General features: G+C 43.0%; 1 protein-coding gene across 2 annotated transcripts; it reads right to left on the bottom strand.

Annotated features, from left to right (window-relative positions):
- Window positions 1-2,275: 2,275 nt before the first annotated feature.
- On the bottom strand, window positions 2,276-24,248 carry LOC311136810 (synaptotagmin-9-like; the record flags this gene model as incomplete). Of its 2 annotated transcripts, none has more annotated exons than XM_084171092.1 (7): window positions 2,276-2,350; window positions 3,875-4,004; window positions 4,616-4,787; window positions 5,104-5,224; window positions 12,892-13,432; window positions 13,531-13,894; window positions 24,056-24,248. In XM_084171092.1, 7 exons carry the CDS (start codon window positions 24,201-24,203, stop codon window positions 2,276-2,278), a joined length of 1,551 nt encoding a protein of 516 aa, XP_084027218.1. The 2 variants fall into 2 exon arrangements, with proteins under 2 accessions (XP_084027218.1, XP_084027217.1); XM_084171091.1 differs by having other exon boundaries at window positions 2,276-2,338; window positions 3,869-4,004; window positions 24,056-24,203.
- Window positions 24,249-24,450: the final 202 nt, after the last annotated feature.

Below are 24,450 nucleotides of genomic sequence, written 5' to 3'. Positions count from 1 at the left end.
GCACTGCTTTGCACTTCAGAGAGATCCTGCTGTTAAATTATTCATTTTCCAAACAGTAATTACTGTAGCAGAGGAGCCTGGATGCTGAAATACATGATTAGTGAGAGCGCATGCGCACCACGGAACCCAACCCCCGTCGGCCTTAACATCTTTCCCATCTCCATCTCTCCCATCCCCCTGTTGTGACGGTAGTAGTACCTCACCCAGGTGCTCCTGGGCCTCCCTCTCCTGTAGTAGTATTACTACTACCGTCACAACATGATTGTTCACTGACTCTTTTTACCGGAAGAACATGCCAGAAGTGTCAGTGGAAAATGTCCCAAATGGGGCCCTCTACAATGAGGTAGGAGTAGAGAATATTCACAAAATCAGTTGTCTAAGCTGCATTCTGACTTCCTCATGTTTTCTGCTGTCTAACTGTTGGTCTTCATTGCGAGAAGCAATTCCAGTTATGTATAAAACAAAGACAGACAGAAAAACCAAGTGCCTCTATTCACGCCGTTTGGCATTTCATTTCAACATTAATATTGTGTCACGCCCTGACTCAGGGGACTCTTATATGTTGAGTCAGGGTGTGTTTATTCTTTGTTTGTATATATTCTATGTTGTATATCTAGCATGTGTGGATCTATGTTGGCCGGTGTGGTTGTCGCTCGTTGTCTCTGATTGGGGACCATACTTAAGCAGCCTATTGGCACAGTCTAGTTGTGGGATCTTGTTCAGGTTAAGGTATGTTGTGTGTTCTACCTTGGACTTCACGTTTCGTTTCCTTTGTTGTTTTGTCGTGTGTTTAATAGTTATAATAAACATGTACGCATATCACGCTGTGCCTTGGTCTGACCCGTCCTTCAACGAATGTGACATATTGACATGTGTTAAATTCTGTGATTGACCTTGAGATGTGTGTTTGGGGCTTTTACATTTTTTTTATGTCACCCTGTGTAGGAGTAATCATTGGTCCTGTCCTGCTGTCATTAATTGAGATCTCCACGTGGCTGCTGGTGGGGCCCCATCCTCCTCATCAGAGGTCACCTGTTGACTACCTGCTGACTGCACAGTGCTGGGTGATGATGTGATTTCACTGAGGGAGGGGACTGATTCTAAACCTGGCTCCAGCACTCCAGATGGATCTGGCTCCGGCCCTGTGTTGTGTTCCCATCAGCAGCCCAGTGTGCAGCTCAGACACACTCTGATTGGAGCACTCCCTACTGGCTGGCAATTACACCAAACACAGCTCATAAGTTTTGATATTTTATCACCCTGCTGTAACCTCGTTGCTGTTTGTTTGGCTGTCAACTGGTTTGGCGCAGGGCTCGGCATCCGTCATGTGTCCATGGCCTGTTGGAGACTGGTCACTGCAGGTGTGAAGAGAGCGTCTTCGTGGAGAAAGGTGCCGAGGACAAGCTCTAAGGCCTCTCTCTTCTTCCTGACACAGAAATTCACTCTTGAGATCATAAAATTACCCGTCTGTCTTTGTGTGGTAAACTTATAATATAAATGTTTATTTAGTAACATCTGAATGGACAATTTACATACTAGGTCTTAGTTTCATGGTACATTTTATGTTTTCAATATGTTAGTATCTCACAAAGTAATCAACCAAAGAGCAATATTACGCACAAAAAGAAATAACCATGCACTGTACCCAAATAACAGAGATCAATTAATTGTAACAATGTGTTATTAAACAAGACATAAACAAGACTATACATTTAACTCCCAACTGAAACTATAACACTTTTTAGATTTATGTAGTTTTTTAAACAAATAGTACTAATGAATGGCCACTGGACATGCAGTTGACTAAACATGGTCCCCCAAGCAAGAATGTCATGGAGGCACAAACTCTGAGTAGAGAACATATACTGTAGGGCTGGTTTCCCAAGATATGGTTTAAGCCTGGTCCTGGATCAGAAAGCACCTTCAAATGGAGATTCTCTATTGAGCATGCTTTTTAGTCCAGCACTAAGCACTTTTTGTGTATGGGTGGTCCTCTGTGGCTCAGCTGGTAGAGCACGGCGCTTGTAACGCCAAGGTAGTGGGTTCGATCCCCGGGACCACCCATACACAAAAAAAATGTATGCACGCATGACTGTAAGTCGCTTTGGATAAAAGCGTCTGCTAAATGGCATATTATTATTATTATTATTATTAAGCTTAATCTATGTCGGAGAAACCAAGTGTAACATCTACCATTACTAGCATACGTCTCTCTCCTCCTCTCTTGATGCTGGGGCTCTCTGCTGTTCCTCTCCTTCACCACCCTGTGTTCTCCTCATGGTGAGGGAGGAGTCTTCAGAGAGTTGGTGGAACCGCCCTGGCTTCCACCTACAGTCCCCTGACCCACCCACTAGAGAACACACAGAGAGAAAACACAGTTAGAGAGATGAACATAGCCCGGTTATATGAGGTATGGGAATACAATTTGACAGTTGAATTGCACAAAGAGGGAACGAGTCGGAGGTGAAATCTAATTTTGGCAAATAGAGACTGTGAGACTGAAGTCACATCATGCACTCTGAAGTTTTAATTCCTTTTACAAAACAAATGGCCTCGGTGTGTGTGTAGACCCCCTGTGGGTTCTGTCGTGCCTCTGTCCGAAAATCAATTGTCACCGCGCCGTGTCTCCGAAATTCCTCCTCCGTTTAGTAAAAAACGTACTCTAAATAAATTGTCCTTCTTTCAGAGAAACACAAAATCAGTTAGTGTAGCAAATAGCAAAAAAAATTCATTTTTGCCCTTTTTTATTTTCCTCCTAGCTGGCATTTAACAGCCTAAAAAAGCAGCCCAGGGGAAGAGAGAGAGCGAGAGAGAGATGTAAGCACAGTTTAAATGGCTGGTTTAGCGGCTCTGTGTGTAGAGGGAGCACAACCTTGGCTCAAGTGGCCTGAGATGTGAATTATTGATGAGAACTGTCTGTAGCCTTGGGGGTCAGCGAGTCTTGCACTAAGATTTCAAAACACCAATGCATGAAAAGCAAGCGAAAATAATGAAAAGTCAAGTGTGTGTGTGTGGCCGTAATAATAATAATAATTAGGTGGGTGCTTATATTTGTCCTAGTGTGTGTGTGTGTGTGCTCAAAGAGCATCTTTCCATTCTTGAAGTAACACAAATAAGACATTATCCCGAGCTTGAGCCCTCTGCTATGTCTTCTTCAGCTTAATAGGAGGAACAGGGTTGTATTCATTAGACAAAGACCGTGGCAAACAGTTTCAAAACATTTTGCAACGGAAACCGTTTACTCCAAAAAAGTTTATATTGGACAAATTCAGGAAGGTCCCTCCCCATATCATTCCATTTGCTTCTGTTTGCCTTTGGTTGGCTCTGTTTGGTTCCTAGTGCATACACCCCAGGGCTTCTGACTATGAAGCTACAATGATAGCCAGTGACAAGCACTTCAGTTATATCACTGTGTAGGCAACATTACTGTTCCAATTTCTGCTTTTAACCTCTCAGATGAATATGAATACATCTATTTCTGGTCTCCATTAATGAGGGTGGAGGAGTAGTGTTTTTAAATAGCAATGAAGCCGCCTTCTCTCCTCCTCTCCCACTACAAGAATGGATTGTTCTGATGATGGCACAAAAACAAGACAAGTATACATTTGTTTTATGCAATCATGCTTGTGTTTTATTGTCCCTATACAAGCTAGAGAAGGAGAGCTCTACCGTTTGTTGTTTACCTACACCTTGCTGTCTACTTACACTTGAGATGTGTGGTCATGATGTCAAGGATAAAGCTTTGATAGGCTTTCTTCTTTCATCACTTTACGTGTTGACTCACATAGAAAGACGGAGGGACGGACAGACGGATGGATGAATGGATGGATGGATTGGCACACATACACACACACATACACACACACACACACACCTCTACCAGGGTGTGCCAGTGGGCGATGGGCTTGCGGGGGTACGACAGCATCTCGTTCCAGTGGTCTCGGCCCAGGCTCTCCGCCTCATTGCCCACCCTACACACTCCAATGACTTCGTTGTGACCTACACTGTAAGAGGGGGGCACACATATACGGTCACTTTAAAACCTTTTGTTGCCATATATGCCCTCCCATTCATGTTTTTGATTTAAAACCACGTTGATTTGTGCACCTCTACACGTTTTCACTTAAATAGGTAGTTAGCTTGTCTTACAGATTTAAAAGGCCTGTAGTTGCACGTATCCTAGTGCATTTTCTGTCCAACATCATGTTCTTTGGTGTAATAATTATAGTGATGTTCGGCAGATTACATTTAACTCCTCAAATATTTACTCTGAACAGCATCAGGAGGAATATAGTGTGTACTCTGTACTCTGTGCTTGTTCGTCAGCATTTTAGTTTTGTAATGTTGTTTCCTCCTCTCTTGAGTTGGGCTAACAGAATGCCAGCTGCTTTCCAGGCCAATTATCAACTAAAACATGTTACACTTAGGGAGTCTCAGCTATGTGTTTGTATACAGCAAAGATACTGTCTACCCAAAAGCGTGGTTTCTGAGTCCTTTTCAGTGCATCATAGTCACCACAAACTTGTAGGCTATTTGCAGAATAAAAAACATAAACTGCTGTCATAATGATAGAAAGTTCAGTTCATAAAAGCTTCGCAAAATAAAATGTATTCACCGATCGTAGTCCATCACTGCTATTAGGAGATTGATCTGATCAATGTTCTCAGGAGGGACATCAAATACTATGGCTTCGTTGTAGACTGGATTCAGAGTGTTTCTCTTTGTGGATGTTTTCCTCTTCTTCAATCTCCGTCCCTCACACATTAAAGACACCTTCACATAGGGATCTAGAGAGAGTTGGGACACAGTGGCGGAAAGGGTAAACCCACGGAGTAACACATGGGATGCATCCACATAGGCCGCTGGTCAAAAGTAGTGCACTAAATAGGGAATAGAGTGCCATTTGGGATGCACACATGGCCTCCTCATTGATATGTTTTGTCATGGCTTCTGCTCATTGGGCCATATTATTAAAAGACTGGGAAACAGAAATGACTATTCCATTTGATATACTACTCTGTCATATCATTTATCCATCCAGTGTTGACTAAGCAGAATCCACATGACATTTGTACCCCAGTCCCCACATTAAGGACCCCCTACCTGAGGCTCCAGTGATGTCCATGGCTTTAAGGTTCCTAGCCTTGATCATTGTGATGGTCAGCCTTCCAGCCGTTGGTAGGTAACACAGGGAGAACATGAGATCCCCCAAGTCCACATTGTCCTACAAAGCAATGAAAACTTCAGTGAAATGTTTTGTAACTGAATGTCTCATGATGTCACCATATAGCTCTGGCTTCGCTGTTTAGAGATTCCGCTGGTTCACAGTGAACTGTGTGAGCAGTCGGGGTCTCAAATTATTGTTGAGAGTTAGAATAATAGAATACACAAGGTGCAATTTCGAAGCTTGGTTGTGCATCAGCAGTTTTCCTCTTGTTATATGTCACTCACTGACAATCACTCAATTAAACCATGTCAGTCAGTCTACTTAGTCTAGCCAGCTATCTAAACTTGCTGAATTACCGACCGGGCACGCAGAGCACGTGCCCAGGGGCCCTGACCTCCAGGGGGCTCCCATTGATTTTATTAGTTACTCTCACTCAGATATCATATTAACATGGAATAAGTCATGGCAAAATGTGTAGAATTTCAGAAAATTAGATTTTAAAACTGCAAACATTTCTCCCTACCCCATGTCAGAATGTGTAGAATTTGAGGAAATTAGCTGTAAAAGTGCAACAAAAACAATAACAGTTCTGTAAAACCAATGGATTTGTTTACCTTTTGTTCATAAAATATATGTTCTGCTAACAGATCCCTCTGTACGTATTAAATTATAGTTTTTCATCCCGGTGCTGAGTTTATGTGAGTAAATGTGTAGCGGCTAATTGTATAGCTAATAGGCTATGTGTTTGTAGATTGACTGAGGTGAATGAAGCTACAGCAACCAATGTGATAATGGCTGGGGTAATTTTCGTTTGTTTTTGCTGGCTACGGCCCTGCGTGTGTCAGTGAACAGGAAGAGCAGCGCTCCAATTATCACCTCTGAAAATAGCGTGTCTGTGAGAGAGTGATGTGTTCGTTAGACCACAGCATCACTCACAAGGTTAGTTACCGGCAGGGAATATGGAGGCCACAAGTCTCACCTCCAGTTGAGGCATGTACCTCACGTTGTAATGTAACCCTGACAACCCTGTTACCCCTACAGGTTTCTCTCTGCTTGAGGTAGGAGCTGGAGACACCCAACATAGTTAAATAAGCAGCATCTCCAGGCTTGGCTGACACTAGCCTGACATCTGAATTAGTCTTTGTGTGTGTGTGTGTGCGCGTGTGTGTGTGTGTGTGTGTGTGTGTGTGTGTGTGCTCCTCAGCCCTGAGCTGTACGGGCCTGTTATAACAGATCATTCTTCCTGTGTGAAAGTTCCCATTGGCAGGCCCCTGGAATCAGTGGGAAGCCCCATTATTCTGCATCAGCAGGAAAGGTCAGTCCAGCTCTCCACAGAGAACCGCTCATTATCAGGTCTGGCTTGGTCACCTGCCTGGTCAGTGGTCAGTCCCAGTCTCACACAGACACAGCCTTCCCGAGAAGCTAGCTAGCTCACACCCTGCTGGAACTCTTTTGCCAGGGCTATCAGACCTTTCTGCCTGGCTGTCATGTCTCTGACAAGCACATTGTCAACAGTGGCAACAGGGTTTAGTTCCCCATATAGCAGTGGTGTACCGCAGTTGTCCCCCACCCCTCCTGTAATTCTATTTTTTTTTGCCATGGCTTATGACGTGTTCATATCCTGGGTTGTGGGCCCCACAGTGACTGTGTTCTCTATGGGATGGGTTTTACTAGGGGGATATGTTCAATGATGAAGTTAATGAATTTTACCACATATTGAAATGCAATCACAGCTACATTTGTGCTCACTGCTCACTCACAATGACCATGAACCTGAATTGGAAAATGTATTTCTGTATGAATAGAGCCCAAATAGACTCCAAAATTAATATCAAAGTTTAAGAATAACAACACATGCTGTCTGATGTGCTACATTGTTCTAATGTTCTGTATATTAAAAATGCTTGTTACTATAAATGGCTCAATTCAGATAGTTAGCTAATTACTTTGATGTTCCGTTTCAAAGCGTCTCTGTAAAACACCTCACATCATATCCAACAGAAATCAGTGGACATGGTTGCTAAGGACTTGAACTAATAATATGTGCTACTTGTTCTGTTATTCTTTGTGCATTATAATTAATTTAATGTCCTACAAGGAATGACTTTGGCGGTTGTTGTTGGCTATTAGTTTTTTAGACAACGACATTGATTGGGACATTGATTGGGAGTGTAATAGTGGAAAATGTAGAATTGGCACATCCATTCAAGCATCAATAAGTTCTCTATGTGGATGATTGAAATGACAGATCTAATGTGATCTACTGTATCCAAAACAAGATTGGGCTTTATCATTGCTCTATGGCCTGTGTCCAAAATCACTATAAATGTAATCAAACAAAGGAGTTGATTTATCAAGGCTGTCAACATAGGGCAAGGCACCACAGTGACCTCTAACCTACAGCATCATCAGTCCGCACTTTGCTACACTGACCTGGTCACTCAGAAGGCGCGGCAGGAGGTATCCATCGTAAAGTGGTAGAAATCACGCATACACACACACGCATACACACACACAAGTACACTTTCAGCCTCTACTACACACACACACACACACACACAGGCTCAGCCTCCACACATACGAGCGAAAAGATTAGAGGTGGTACCATGCAGCCCATCCCTCTCAGGCTGAATAATCAAATTACCCACTTCCATCTGCAGACTATAGGATAACAGTCTCCTCCACTCATTGAAGCACTTAAATCAAGTCAGTGGTGGAATGATGGTCACTTGTGCTCTTTCAATTAAATTAAACTGGAGCTCTGAAGGCCCCCAATATGGCTGAGAGAGAATACTGACAGTCTATCTTGTGTAATTATCCATCTTGCACCTTCCCCCCTAGGATCTCTCTCTCTCTCTTGTAAGGGCCTCTTAACATACAGGGTGTGTTACTACCATCTTTGTAAAGAGAAACAGAGGGAGACAAAGTGGGAGGGCAATAGAGAGGGAGGTGAAAACGGCTTTGCAATAGCCGGCGCGTGTAAGACCATGTCTTGCCATGTCATCCTATTACATCAGCAGACAGTAAGTCAGCAGTTGTGACCCACTGTGGAACGACATGATTCAGCACTTTAGATGTGTTTCACTGGGCTGCTAAATGAACAGAATCAGGGTAAGCTAACACATTTCAATCACTCATAAATGTAGTACTCATGTTTAACTGGTTAGCAATAATGGACTTTGGAATGATTCGGTTGACATCTTGTAAATAAAATATTCTCAAGAGTCAATGGACTAGGTGGACATTTGAACCAAAACTTGACAGCTCCTCTCTCAGCAGTTGGCCTATATTTAAGGCATATTGTTGTAAACCCATTTTATCTTTCTTCCTTTCTTCATCAGTCATTCCACGAGTTTTATATTCAGCCCATGTCTGTTTCCACCATGCAGGTCAATAAGACATAAGGACATGTGGACATGCGTAAGGACATGTGATGTGCTCATTATACTGCGGTGGTGGTTATTGAGGAGCCAGGTAGTAAACCTGCTGAATTGGATCAAGCCACACACTCATCCCATTAATCAAAGTCCAAATAATTTTTTTTACGTTTACATTTTAGTAGAAGCTCTTATCCAGAGCAACTTACAGGAGGAATTAGGGTTAAGTACCTTGCTCAAGGGCACATTGACAGATTTTTCACCTAGTCAGCTCAGGGATTTTAACCAGCAACCTTTCAGTTACTGGCCCAATGTTCTTAACCGCTAAGCTACCTGTCGCCCAAGTTGGCTAACATCAATACTATTGACTGGCGTTGCAGGGATTACAGTGCTCTTTGAAATCTTTGTTATAACAGCCTGACAATTAATGTGAACCTGAAGAGGCTATTGGTCTTCTATTGAGTTCTAGAATAGATTAGTTAAGCTGTGTCTAATTAAAGAAAGTATACCACAGTAACAGGTCATCCATCCATACAGGTCCTTTATCTCCCTGACAGGATATTTTATTTGACCCTTATTTTACCAGGTAAGTTATAGGGGAGAGGAATGAGCCAATTGGAAGATGAGGATGACTAGGTGGCCATGATGGTATGAGGGCCAGATTGGGAATTTAGCCAGGACACCGGGGTTAACACCCCTACTCTTACAATAAGTGTCATGGGATCTTTAGTGACCACAGAGAGCCAGGACACCCGTTTAACTTCCTATCCGAAAAAACGGCACAGGCTACTGTCCCCAATCACTGCCCTGGGGCATTGGGATCTTTTTTTTTTAGATCAGAGGAAAGAATGATTCCTACTGGCCTTCCAACACCACTTCCAGCAGGATTTGGTCTCCCTTCCAGAGACCAACCAGGACCAACCCTGCTTAGCTTCAGTGGCAAGCCAGCAGTGGGATGCAGGGTGGTATGCTGCTGGCCAAAACCGCTAGTGATTCTGATCTGTTGTATAACAGTTTAATTCAACCCTCATGAAGATGGATTTGAGACCTGCTTGTGGAGGCTTGTAGAGATCAGGAAAAATATTTAGAGCTGGCCACTTGTATGGGTATTTGTATAGCTCTCTGTCCCTGGAAGGTGTCAGGTATTGTAGAGGTATGTTAAAAACATGTCATAAACATGCTACATTACTTGTAATTGATGTTATCGAAGAAGCAAGTGGTGGGTTACATTTTCTTGACCCCGTTACTCTTCATGTGGTCCTAGAGTTCATTTATGGAGATGTAGCACTTTAATATCAGATTTGATGCCATTTTACAGTTTGTATGTTACATATGGGATGTTTGAAACCCAACTTAGCCCATGCTGCATGATGTCCCATGCTCTGGGTCCCAGGAGGGCTGGCCCAGTTCTGGGCTGGAGAGTGGCTGTGTGTGTGCGTGTTTTTGTGAGTGTGCATTTGCGTGTGTTTGCTTGTACTTCCTAGATGCTCCGGGTTGCATCCCCTGAGACTTTGTAACTCCCCAGTTAGCTCACCCATGTCACACAGGTAAATCTAGGACTGAGAGTTTGACAGCCTCTGAGAGTCGACATTATAAATCTGGCCTCCTGAATGAAGCTGTGAAAAGATCTGCTCTTTAGGTATTTGAGTCTATTTTGCAGTTACTAGCTGTTAATGGATTGATGGTTTTCAATCTTACATTGCGGCCAGTTCTAAACCCCTTCTCTCACATTATACCATTTAGCAATCCTTAACAAATAGTCCAGAAACGTGAAGCTGCACAGCTTTTTTTGCTCTATGGGTACTAAATATAGATCTATTTAATGTGCAACTTGCCCAGAGTAGATCTCATGACACAAAGTAGACTTATTCATTGTCTAAGCCTAATCAAACACTTTTGATTAACTCAAACCCTACACGGGTGGTAAATCACTTCTCCTGGCTTCCCATGTCCATGGGAAGTGAAAATGAACACTTGTAAAAAAAGAACATGGCCCTCAAGGGAGACAGTATATACAGTGAGGGAAAAAGTATTTGATCCCCTGCTGATTTTGTACGTTTGCCCACTGACAAATAAATGATCAGTCTATTATTTTAATGGTAGGTTTATTTGAACAGTGAGAGACAGAATAACAACAACAAAATCCAGAAAAATGCATGTCAAGAATGTTATAAATTGATTTGCATTTTAATGAGGGAAATGAGTATTTGACCCCTCTGCAAAACATGACTTAATACTTGGTGGCAAAACCCTTGTTGGCAATCACAGTGGTCAGACGTTTCTTGTAGTTGGCCACCAGGTTTGCACACATCTCAGGAGGGATTTTGTCCCACTCCTCTTTGCAGATCTTCTCCAAGTCATTAAGGTTTCGAGTCTGACGTTTGGCAACTCAAACCTTCAGAGCCACTCCTTTGTTGCATTGGCCGTGTGTTTTGGGTCATTGTCATGCTGGAATACCCATCCACAACCCATTTTCAATGCCCTGGCTGAGGGAAGGAGGTTCTCACCCAAGATTTGACGGTACATGGTCCATCGTCCCTTTGATGCGGTGAAGTTGTCCTGTCCCCTTAGCAGAAAAACACCCCCAAAGCATAATGTTTCCACCTCCATGTTTGACGGTGGGGATGGTGTTCTTGGGGTCATAGGCAGCATTCCTCCTCCTCCAAACACGGCGAGTTGAGTTGATGCCAAAGAGCTCGATTTTGGTCTCATCTGACCACAACACTTTCACCCAGTTCTCCTCTGAATCATTCAGATGTTCATTGGCAAACTTCAGACGGGCCTGTATATGTGTTTTCTTGAGCAGGGGGACCTTGCGGGCGCTGCAGGATTTCAGTCCTTCACGGCGTAGTGTGTTACCAATTGTTTTCTTGGTGACTATGGTCCCAGCTGCCTTGAGATCATTGACAAGATCCTCCTGTATAGTTCTGGGCTGATTCCTCACCGTTCTCATGATCATTGCAACTCCACGAGGTGAGATCTTGCATGGAGCCCCAGGCCGAGGGAGATTGACAGTTATTTTGTGTTTCTTCCATTTGTGAATAATCACACCAACTGTTGTCACCTTCTCACCAAGCTGCTTGGCGATGGTCTTGTAGCCCATTCCAGCCTTGTGTAGGTCTACAATCTTGTCCCTGACATCCTTGGAGAGCTCTTTGGTCTTGGCCATGGTGGAGAGTTTGGAATCTGATTGATTGATTGCTTCTGTGGACAGGTATATTTTATACAGGTAACAAACTGAGATTAGGAGCACTCCCTTTAAGTGTGCGCTCCTAATCTCAGCTCGTTACCTGTATAAAAGACACCTGGGAGCCAGAAATCTTTCTGATTGAAAGGGGGTCAAATACTTATTTCCCTCATTAAAATGCAAATAAATTTATTACATTTTTGACATGCGTTTTTCTGGATTTTGTTGTTGTTATTCTGTCTCTCACTGTTCAAATAAACCTACCATTAAAATAATAGACTGATCATGTCTTTGTCAGTGGGCAAACGTACAAAATCAGCAGGGGATCAAATACTTTTTTCCCTCACTGTAGATATATCATTGAGACATCACTGAGACTACAGTTCTCCATTGAGACTGCAGACAACCTACAATCGTTCAATGACACCATAGTCCTTATTTCTACAGTGAGACTCCAATAAGACTGACTCATATTGAGACCGCACATTGACCAATTGAGACTTCAGAGCCTTTCTGACATCAGTGAGAGTCCAGTGAGATTCAATCGGACAGGTGAAACCTTCAGTATGTCACACCTCTCCACAGTGATTCATGTGATCCATGTGGATAATGTAGAAAATTTGGATAATGTAGAAAATGTGGATAATATAGAGAGCTCCAGCTTTGTGTCCTCATGTCAAAGCAGCCTCTTTACTGCCAACTCAGATTTAGGTCACTACCCCATGTGTTTCCTGATGTGATCATGTATTATTCATCCCATCTAAGTATATTTTTATTTTAGTGTTCTTTTTTTAAACCAGCGTGGGTGGTTCTGCGGGGACAGACATACTTACACTTTGGTATTTTCCTCCCTGCCTTGTTGTTACATGGTCTTTACACATTTATTATTGTTTGGACAGTTTTTGATAGCCCTGAGGGGAGGGCGGAGCTGGTTCAGATATGATTCTAAGTGTTTAACCCTCTCCAGTTCCACTCCTAAACTGACATAGTTGAATGATCAGGGACCAGAACTGAAGTGACTTCCAACTAAACTCTCTCAGATAATGTCCCCTTATTCACTACCTCATTTGAAGTCACAATGGTGCATTTATTATTGCGTGTCCATGTACTCAAGCAGATATTACGATACTGTAGTGAGACAAATATAGAGGTTAGCTCACCGAGGTGACGTATTGAATGTCCCTACAGAGTTTAGTCTCTCTGGGGAAGTCTGCAAGGTCCAGGAAGTTATCCACCACCACCTGGCCAATGATGTCGTGACGGGAGAAGCGGTCAAAGTCGTAGACGCTGAAGTGCAGTTTGCGTGTGGGCAGCTCAGTGTAGGCCACGGGGAACAGGAAGACCTCATCGAACACGGGGTTGAGGGTCTTGCGGTGCACCTTGGTCTGGTGCTTGGTCTTGCGGTCGGGGAGCAGGTAGATCTTGACGTAAGGGTCAGAGGTCCCTGAGAAATCCTTGGCCGGTAGATCCTGGGCCTTGTGGATCTTGATGATGAGCTGCTCCAGGTCACAGTCGAACTTGAGGATGAAATGTATCCGGCCGCAGCTGTCATCCCTCCTGCCGTCGTCCGTGTCCACAGAGTGTTGCTTGTAGAGCTCGGGTTTGATCCGGCCCAGAGTGGCCAGGGACTCCTGTCTCTGGAACTGGCCCATGTTGAAGTCTGGGTTGGACAGGTTCATCTGGCGGCGGATGGAGTTGTGCCTACAGAGGGTAGAGAAACCAGTTATCATTAGCTATAGACACAATGCAACATGGTTAGTTGAATTGACTTGTTATTTTTTCTGTGTTGTGGGACTGACCGGACAGAGGAGGTGGGCTCAGTGATCTGGCGCTGCACGCGGGTGATGTGGCGGACATGGTTCTCCTTGGCCTTGGCCTGGGCCTCCAGGGGGATGTCTGGGGATGTGTGGCTGATCTTCATGATTGCCTCTGGGACTAACAGGCCTGAGGGCTCCTTGACACAGTCCTCACTGTACTCATTCTCCGCCCCATCCACCTCCATCAGGACTGGCTGCTGGTCTCCCTGGCCATCCTTCAGGCCGTCGGGGAGGCCACGATCGCGCCATGGCACCCAGCACAGCTTCCACAAGACGAAAAGTGAGACACCAAAAAGGGCTAGGCCACAGGTGGTCACCACCAGAGACAGCAGGCTCACCGACACATCTGGATAGACAGAACCAGGGAGAGAAACAAGTTAGCAGGGAACTGTAGGAAGATATATTTTGTATTAATAGCAATATATTATAATATGCTATCAACCTTTCTTTCAATCTCTCCCAATGTGCTGCTCAAATTGATATTGCACAAACATTCATATTAGTATGACAGACATGACAATTGTATCCATTAGCAAAGGAAGAGAAACTCATCAGATAGGTAGCAATGTTCTGTTCAGTCAACATTAACTCATCAGTAAGTGCTCTCATCTCAAATGTCCTCTCACAGACAGTAAAAGGGAAGTGTCTGGTGTCTGGGATAGCCTGGTGTGTTCCACCGGAATATGTTCTGTTTCTCAGAAAGAGCATCTCATCTGAATGAGCTCACTCTGTCTCCATGTCTCCTCTCCACTCCCCAGTCATTGTGAATCAGGCCAGACAGACACAGAGAGGGATTTTAGTGAATAAGCCCTTGTCAGAGTGGCCTGCCACTGCCATAGCGTCCCATCAGATCTACTGTCTACATTGTCTGTACCTGGGCCATGTGTCCTTGCGACCGTACATCCCTGTGATTATCTAGACCAGTGGAGGGAAATGGAGCCTTGAGTTATTCCTCCCACCAATCCATCTTGGTTGGGCTTTACCCATGAGAAGATGTGGGATCCACAGGCTCATTGGGCTGGCCCACATACTGCACTGCAAACCAGCTGGGTCTTCTGCACTAAGCCACAGAGATAGATGGCATGCCCAGACATTGTGGCACTTCATTTTAGTGGTGACAGTTTTTGAGGATTCACTCATCTAGTTATCTGTTATTTTGACAATCTTTGGTATATCTCAATGTGGCTGTTCTAAAAAGCAAAAATAATTTCAAGATAAAATATCAAAGACACTATATGAGTTTGGAAGCAGAATTTCTCAAAGCAACACTCGGACAAGTTTAATTAGCATTGGCTTAATTACTTTAATTATCAATATTGTATTATTCAACCACCCAGCAACCACCCAACATTGGCACGCCCACACACATCCACGCGCGCACACATTCAATGAATTATATATACGGCCATAAGCAAACAGGAAAAAGCTCATCCAGAGGCGGCGCTCCTAGTGGCTGGGGACTTTAATGCAGGGAAACGTAAATCCATTTTACCTAATTTCTACCAGCATGTTAAATGTGTAACAAGAGGGAAAAAAACTCTAGACCACCTTTACTCCACACAGAGTCGCGTACAAAGCTCTCTCTTGCCCTCCATTTGGCAAATCTGACCATAATTCTATTGTCGTATCGGGTGAATGGTGGCAATTATTGCTGATGAACAAAGGAGTCCGCTCATACTGAACTTGGATCATAAGGTTTATTCATATCACAAGCTTCAGCATAAGTGACAGGTGACATGCCCACCCGGAGAGCGACGCCTCAGAATGGCCGCTCTGCCTTCTCCTTCGTTTAGCCCCTACTTATAAACAATGCAAAAAGATGGGTGGCTCCCTGTTCTGGCCAATCACCAGTCTCCCCTGTCTACAACACACTTCCTGTCTGTTGTATGTGGCGTTACACTAAAACATTCCCTCTTGATACTAAAATCAACATTCTTTCAGTTCCACTTAACAACATTTAACAAAAGCATAATCCCAATACACGACACTATCCTCCTGATTCCTGCTTACAAGCAAAAACTAAAGCAGGAAGCACCAGTGACTCGGTCAATAAAAAAGTGGTCAGATGAAGCAGATGCTAAGCTACAGGACCGTTTTGTAGCACAGACTGGAATATGTTCCGGGATTCTTCCGATGGCATTGAGGAGTACACCACATCAGTCACTGGCTTCATCAATAAGTGCATTGATGACGTCGTCCCCACAGTGACTGTATGTACCCCCAACCAGAAGCCATGGATTACAGGCAACATCCGCACTGAGCTAAAAGGTAGAGCTGCCACTTTCAAGGAGCGGGACTCTAACCCGGAAGCTTATAAGAAATCACGCTATGCCCTCCGACGAACCATCAAACAGGCAAAGTGTCAATACAGGACTAAGATCGAATCGGATGTGGCAGGGCTTGCCAACTATTACAGACTACAAAGGGAAGCACAGCCGCGAGCTGCCCAGTGACACGAGCCTACCAGATGAGCTAAATTACTTCTATGCTCGCTTCGAGGCAAGTAACACTGAAATATGCATGAGAGCATCAGCTGTTCCGGACGACTGTGTGATCACGCTCTCCGTAGCCGATGTGAGTAAGACCTTTAAACAGGTCAACATTCACAAGGCCGCAGGGCCAGAAGGATTACCAGGACGTGTACTCTGAGCATGCGCTGACCAACTAGCAAGTGTCTTTGCTGACATTTTCAACCTCTCCCTGTTAGAGTCTGTAATACCAACATGTTTCAAGCAGACCACCATAGTGCCTGTGCCCAAGAACACTTAGGTAACCTGCCTAAATGACTACCGACCCGTAGTACTCACGTCTGTAGCCATGAAGTGCTTTGAAAGGCTGGTCATGGCTCACATCAACACTAATATCCCAGAAACCATAGCCCACTCCAATTTGCATACCGCCCCAACAGATCCACAGATGATGCAATCTCTATTGCGCTCCACACTGCCTTTTCACACCTTGACAAAAGGAACACCTATGTGAGAATGCTATTCATTGACTACAGCTTAGCGTTCAGCACCATAGTGCCCTCAAAGCTCATCACTAAGCTAAGGACCCTGGGACTAATCACCTCCCTCTGCAACTGGATCCTGGACTTCCTTACGGGCCGCCCCCAGGTGGTAAGGGTAGGGAACAACACATCCGCCACGCTGATCCTCAACATGGGGGCCCCTCAGGGGTGCGTGCTCAGTCCCCTCCTGTACTCCCTGTTCACTCATGACTGCATGGCCAGGCACAACTCCAACACCATCATTAAGTTTGCTGATGACACAACAGTGGTAGGCCTGATCACCGACAACGACGAGACAGCCTATAGGGAGGAGGTCAGAGACCTGGCCGTGTGGTGCCAGGACAACAACCTCTCCCTCAACGTGATCAAGACAAAGGAGATGATTGTGGACTACAGGAAAAAGAAGAGGACCGAGCACGCCCCCATTCTCATCGACGGGGCTGAAGTGGAGCAGGTTGAGAGCTTCAACATCCTTGTTGTTCAGATTACCAACAAACTAACATGTTCCAAGCATATCAAGAAAGTCTTGAAGAGGGCATGACAAAACCTATTCCCCCTAAGGAGACTGAAAATATTTGGCATGGGTCCCCAGATCCTCAGAAAGTTCCACAGCTGCACCATCGAGAGCATCCTGACCGTTGCATCACTGCCTGGTACGGCAACTGCTCGGCATCCGACCGTAAGGCGCTACAGAGGGTAGTGCGTACGGCCCAGTACATCACTGGGTCAAGCTTCCTGCCATCCAGGTCCTATATACTAGGCGGTGTCACAGGAAGGCCCAAAAAATTGTCAAAGACTCCAGTCACCCAAGTCATAGACTGTTCTCTCTGCTACTGCATTGCAAGCGGTACCGTAGTGCCAAGTCTAGGTCCAAAAGGCTCCTTAACAGCTTCTATCCCAAAGCCTGCTACTCGCTGTTTATTATCGATGCATAGTCACTTTACGCCTACCTACATGTACAAATTACCTTGACTAACCTGTACCCCCGCACATTGACTCGGTACCGGTACCCCCTGTATATAGCCTCATTATTGTTATTTTATTGTGTTAATATATATATATATATATATATATATATTTTTTTTTTTACTTTAGTTTATTTAGTAAATATTTTCTTAACTCTTTCTTAAAACTGCTTTGTTGGTTAAGGGCATTTCACGGTAAGGTCTACACCTGTTATATTCGGTGCATATGACAAATACAATTTGATTTGATTTGATTTAACCTACATGTACATAGTACTTAAATCAATCAACCTAACTACCTTGTACCCCAGTACACTGACTCAGTACCGGTACTCCTTGTATATAGCCTGTATATAGCCTCGTTATTGTTATTTTATTGTGTAACTTTTTCTTTTTATCTATTTTTAAATTTTCGTACTTTTTAACTGCATTGTTGGGAATGGGCTAGTAAGTAAGTATTTCACTGCAAAGTCTACACTTGTTGTATTCAGCTCATGTGACAAATACAATTTGATTTGATTTAATTTGACTATTAACATCATTGATTTGATTTACTTATTTCATCAAGTTAAGGGTTTTCTGTATACTGTAGTTGTCTAATGTTGGTGGGGCATGTTTAACCAGTTTTAATGATAATAGGGGGCATGTTAACCTGTTTGCTTACACCTATCAAGTTGTTTCATTTATACTGAACAAGAATATAAATGCAACATGTAAAGTGTTAGTCCCATTTTTCATGAGCTGAAATAAGAGATCCCAGAAATGTTCCATACCCACAAAAAGCTTATTTCTCTCAATTGTATTTACAAATGTGTTTAAATCCCTGTTAGTGAGCATTTCTACTTTGTCAATATAATCCATCCACCTGACAGGTGTGGCATATCAAGAAGCTGAATAAACAGCATGATCATTACACAGGTGCACCTTGTACTGGGGACAATAAAAGGCCACTCTAAAATGTGCAGTTTTGTCACACAGCACAATGCCACAGATATCTCAAGTTTTGAGGGAGCATGGAATGTTCATTTCTCGACCATAAGCCGCATCCAACGTCATTTTAGAGAATTTGGCAGTATGTCCAACCGGCCTCACAACCGCAGACCATGTGTAACCACGCCAGCCCAGGAATTGTTTTTCAGTGTACATATTTAGGGAGTCAAATCAAATCAAATAAAGCTTTATTTATACAGCACATTTCAGACATGGAATTAAAATTAAAACTGAAATATTACTACACAACAAACATAAAAGGATAAAAAACAAAAGAACAACAAAAACTGAACGACTAAAAAGGACCCAGAGGAAAAGCACATCTAAAAAGGTGTGTTTTAAGATCTCTTTTTCAGGTTTTTCTGGCAGGCTATTCCAGAGGCTGGGGGCATAATAACTAAAGGCTGTCTCTCCATGTCTCTTGGTCCTAGGCTTTGGGATAGTTAAAAGGCCAGTGCAAGAGGACCTGAGTGACCTACTGGGTAAATAACTTAAAAGCATGACTGACATGTATTGGGGTGCATAATCATGGATTGATTTAAAAACCAATTAAAATGAATTCTAAAACTCACAGGCTGCCAGTGCAGTGACCTTAAAATTGGTGTAATGTGTGCTCTCTGTCTGGTCTTGCTAAGTACCCGTGCTGCAGCATTCTGTCTGTTTTTCAGTTGACCAATGGCTTTCTTGGGTAGACCAGACAGGAGAGCATTACAATAGTCAAACTCAAGCCTGCTTGTAATAAAAGCATGGATGAGTCTCTCTGTATCAGCCTGAGAGAGAAACAGCCGCACCTTGGCAATGTTCCTCAATTGGTAAAAAGTTATTTTGGTCACATTCCTAACGACTGATTCGAAATTGAGTTCAGAATCTTAAATAACACTTGTTTTTTTACCTGGTGTTTTATTTGTATTACCTGTGAATTAAAATGTGCAGCCAGAATCTTTCTCTGTCCTTAGCTCCAACAACGAGTACCTCGGTCTTGGTACTTATATAGGGGTTAGGGTTTCTTCTGGACAGGGCCTTACTATACTGGCCCAATAAGCATACAGTGGGGAAAAAAAGTATTTAGTCAGCCACCAATTGTGCAAGTTCTCCCACTTAAAAAGATGAGAGAGGCCTGTAATCTTCATCATAGGTACACGTCAACTATGACAGACAAATTGAGGGAAAAAATTCCAGAAAATCACATTGTAGCATTTTTAATGAATTTATTTGCAAATTATGGTGGAAAATAAGTATTTGGTCACCTACAAACAAGCAAGATTTCTGGCTCTCACAGACCTGTAACTTCTTCTTTAAGAGGCTCCTCTGTCCTCCACTCGTTACCTGTATTAATGGCACCTGTTTGAACTTGTTATCAGTATAAAAGACACCTGTCCACAACCTCAAACAGTCACACTCCAAACTCCACTATGGCCAAGACCAAAGTGCTGTCAAAGGACACCAGAAACTAAATTGTAGACCTGCACCAGGCTGGGAAGACTGAATCTGCAATAGGTAAGCAGCTTGGTTTGAAGAAATCAACTGTGGGAGCAATTATTAGGAAATGGAAGACATACAAGACCACTGATAATCTCCCTCGATCTGGGGCTCCACGCAAGATCTTACCCCGTGGGGTCAAAATGATCACAAGAACGGTGAGCAAAAATCCCAGAACCACACGGGTGGACCTAGTGAATGACCTGCAGAGAGCTGGGACCAAAGTAACAAAGCCTACCATCAGTAACACACTACGCCACCAGGGACTCAAATCCTGCAGTGCCAGACGTGTCCCCCTGCTTAAGCCAGTACATGTCCAGGCCCGTCTGAAGTTTGCTAGAGTGCATTTGGATGATCCAGAAGAGGATTGGGAGAATGTCATATGGTCAGATGAAACCAAAATAGAACTTTTTGGTAAAAACTCAACTCGTCGTGTTTGGAGGACAAAGAATGCTGAGTTGCATCCAAAGAACACCATACCTACTGTGAAGCATGGGGGTGGAAACATCATGCTTTGGGGCTGTTTTTCTGCAAAGGGACCAGGACGACTGTTCCGTGTAAAGGAAAGAATGAATGGGGCCATGTATCGTGAGATTTTGAGTGAAAACCTCCTTCCATCAGCAAGGGCATTGAAGATGAAACGTGGCTGGGTCTTTCAGCATGACAATGATCCCAAACACCCCGCCCGGGCAACGAAGGAGTGGCTTCGTAAGAAGCATTTCAAGGTCCTGGAGTGGCCTAGCCAGTCTCCAGATCTCAACCCCATAGAAAATCTTTGGAGGGAGTTGAAAGTCTGTGTTGCCCAGCGACAGCCCCAAAACATCACTGCTCTAGAACAGATCTGCATGGAGGAATGGGCCAAAATACCAGCAACAGTGTGTGAAAACCTTGTGAAGACTTACAGAAAACGTTTGACCTGTGTCATTGCCAACAAAGGGTATATAACAAAGTATTGAGAAACTTTTGTTATTGACCAAATACTTATTTTCCACCATAATCTGCAAATAAATTCATTAAAAATCCTACAATGTGATTTTCTGGATTTTTTTTCTCATTTTGTCTGTCATAGTTGACGTGTACCTATGATGACAATTACAGGCCTCTCTCATCTTTTTAAGTGGGAGAACTTGCACAATTGGTGGCTGACTAAATACTTGTTTTCCCAACTGTATGTCCTAGAGACATTGGTGCTGGTGGCCTTTGTTTGAGGCCCGCTAGAGGAATCACCCTACTCTCACATTCTTAGCAATATACTGTACCAGTCAAAGGTTTGGACACACATACTCATTCAAGGGTTTTTCTTTATTTGTTACTATTTTCTACATTGTAGAATAATAGTGAAGACATCAAAACTATGAAATAACACATATGGAATCATGTAGTAACCAAAAATGTGTTAAACAAATCAAAATATATTTTATATTTGAGATTCTTGAAAGTAGCCACCCTTTGCCTTGATGACAGCTTTGCACACACTCTTGGCATTCTCTCAACCAGCTTCACCTGGAATGCTTTTCCAACAGTCTTGAAAGAGTTCCCACATATGCTGAGCCCTTGTTGGCTGCTTTTCCTTCACTCTGCGGTCCAACTCATCCCAAACCATCTTAATTGAGTTAAGGTTGGGTGATTGTGGAGGCCAGGTCATCTGCTGCAGCACTCCATCACTCTCCTTCTTGGTCAAATAGCACTTACACAGCCTGGAGGTGTGTTGGGTCATTGTCCTGTTGAAAAACAAATGATAGTCCCACTAAGCCCAAACCAGATTGGATGGCGTATCGCTGCAGAATGCTGTGGTAGCCATGCTGGTTAAGTGTGCCTTGAATTCTAAATAAATCACTGATGGTGTCACCAGCAAAGCACCCCCACACCATAACACCTCCTCCTCTATGCTTTATGGTGGGAACTACACATGCAGTTGGTAGAGCATGGTGTTTGCAACGCCAGGGTTGTGGGTTCGATAAAAATAATGTATGCACTAACTGTAAGTCGCTCTGGATAAGAGCGTCTGCTAAATGACTAAAATGTAAAATGTAATAGCACCTCCTCCTCCATGCTTCACGGTGGGAACCACACATGCGGAAATCATCTGTTCACCTACTCTGCGTCTCACAAAGACATGAACAAAGACATGAACTTACCTCTGCAGCAGAGGTAACTCTGGGTCTTCCTTTCCTGTGGCGGTCCTCATGAGATCCAGTTTCATCATAGCGCTTGATGGTTTTTGCGACTGCACTTGAAGAAACTTTCAAAGTTCTTCAAATTTTCCGGATTGACTGACCTTAATGTCTTAAAGTAATGATGGACTGTCATTTCTCTTTGCTTATTTGAGCTGTTTTAAGAAGGCACACCTGTTAATTGAAATGCATTCCAGGTGACTACCTCATGAAGCTGGTTGAGAGAATGCCAAGAGTGTGCAAAGCTGTCATCAAGGCAAAGGGTGGCTACTATGAAGAATCTCAAATATAAAATATCTTTTGATTTGTTTAACACTGGTTTGGTTACTAATTTACATGATTACATATGTGTTATTTCATAGTTTTGATGTCTTCACTATTATTCTACAATGTAGAACATAGTAAAAATAAAGAAAAACCCTTGAATGAGTAGGTGTGTCCAAACGTTTGGCTGGTACTGTATGTTAATGTCATTATTTGGTAACAGTTACAATAGACCTATCTGATCTAATTAAAATGAGTTTGTCATTAGGCAAATTTCTATTGACCAAAATGTTCTCGACAAAAGCAATGTCGCCAAAAAAAGCAATGCGACGTTTAATGGAAACGGCAGATATAGGAACAATGCGCCAACATTTTCGAAAAACTGAATTCCACTTTGACATTATGGGGTATAGTGTGTAGGCCAGTGACCAAAACATCTACATTTAATCAATTTTAAACAAAGCAAAATGTGGAAAAAGTAAAGGAGGGTGAATAGTTTCTGAAGGCACTGTAAGACAGAAGGTTACTTAAGGCAAAAATGAAAGTAGGGTGGTTGGTCGGGGTGGATGGGTAGGCATATAACGCAAACGTCTAGCATGGGTGTTTCAAATCTCATCACGGACAACTTTAGCATTTTAGCTATTTAGCAACTTTGCAACTACTTACTTTTTTTCCTACTTTGTAACTAGCCTACTTAGCATGTCAGCTAACCCTTCCCCTAACCTTAAACCTTAAACCTTTAACCTAACTCCTAATCCTAACCTTAACCCCTAACCCCTAGCCTAGCTAACGTTAGCTACCTAGCCACCTAGCTAGGAATTAGAATTCGTAACATATCATACGTTTTGGCAAATTCGTAACATATTGTACGAATTGTAATTCGTAGCATATTGTACAAATTGAAATTTGTAACATATTTTGTAATTCATAACATATCATATGAAATGGATGATGGATATCCACAAATTAATACATACCAATATGAAACGTAACATATCATACTAATTGGTGTGTCCCGGATTTATGTATCTATGTTACTTCTACCCCTGAGTCCAGGTTGATGCCACATAGGCCCTTTTCAAAGGGATTAGTTGGTTTTTAGGGGCAGTTGCTCTTTAAAGGTAGTTTGTTATCAAAGTCAATATACAGCAATATAAATCATAAATAAACAGTCAAATTAACATTTAGAATACAAAACATTGGAAGGTTGTGAGCCATTGAGCAGGGTTTTGTCATGCAATCTCATATCTTCAAAGCATTATGTTTTCTGGGCTATGGAGAATGGGTGGGGCTCCTATCCCCTCCACTCTGTCAAAACAAAAACAAAAAACTTCCATTTGTGCTGCTGTAGATGCCTGGATGAACACAGGCAAGCTCATGTAGGTTGTTTAAATTGAAATACACTACGCACTGTTATCCAGTTCTAATTGATATAGCCTATGCAACAAGTTCCTAAAGCTCCTTATCACTGGAAAAGTGTCTTAAAAACCGTTTTAAAAACCACTGAAATCGTTGCAATTGTCACTCTATTTTCAAAGATGTAGTCTACATTAACTTCTGAAATTGAAAAGTTTCAAATCTCACAATGCAAAATAAAATCTATTTAAATACATTCCACAACATACCTGAATCTGAGTATCTTGGTCTGGCAAGATCTCGAAAATAGTATATAAAATCCACACAGTTGTCATTTTGCACTTCACCCCTAGAACAGAGATCTGACAGCAGTTCCAGAGCCTTTCGAAAAATCTCGTCCTCTCTGTCTCCAGGCATTTCCCACCAGCATCCTTCTTAATAATGGAGGGGCTCTCCGGCAGCTCCACAACACTCCTAACGCCTATCTAGACCCCGATTCCAGGCGCCCGGGGCATTCAGTCATCCCAAATAGCACTTTTGCCTACATCAGCATCACGCAAGCGAAGAGTTGAGAAACTCTTTATCCAACGAAGTTTTCCTCTGAAAGATGACTTTAGTTAGAATATAAAGTTTTGAAATAGACCTTTCTTGAATCTATTTTAGT

The sequence above is a fragment of the Coregonus lavaretus genome, assembly GCF_964263955.1.
Source record: "Coregonus lavaretus genome assembly, chromosome: 11".
Lineage (NCBI taxonomy): Eukaryota > Metazoa > Chordata > Actinopteri > Salmoniformes > Salmonidae > Coregonus > Coregonus lavaretus.
The sequence above is the reverse complement of the archived record's forward strand: the minus strand, read 5'-3'. Positions and strand labels throughout refer to the sequence as shown.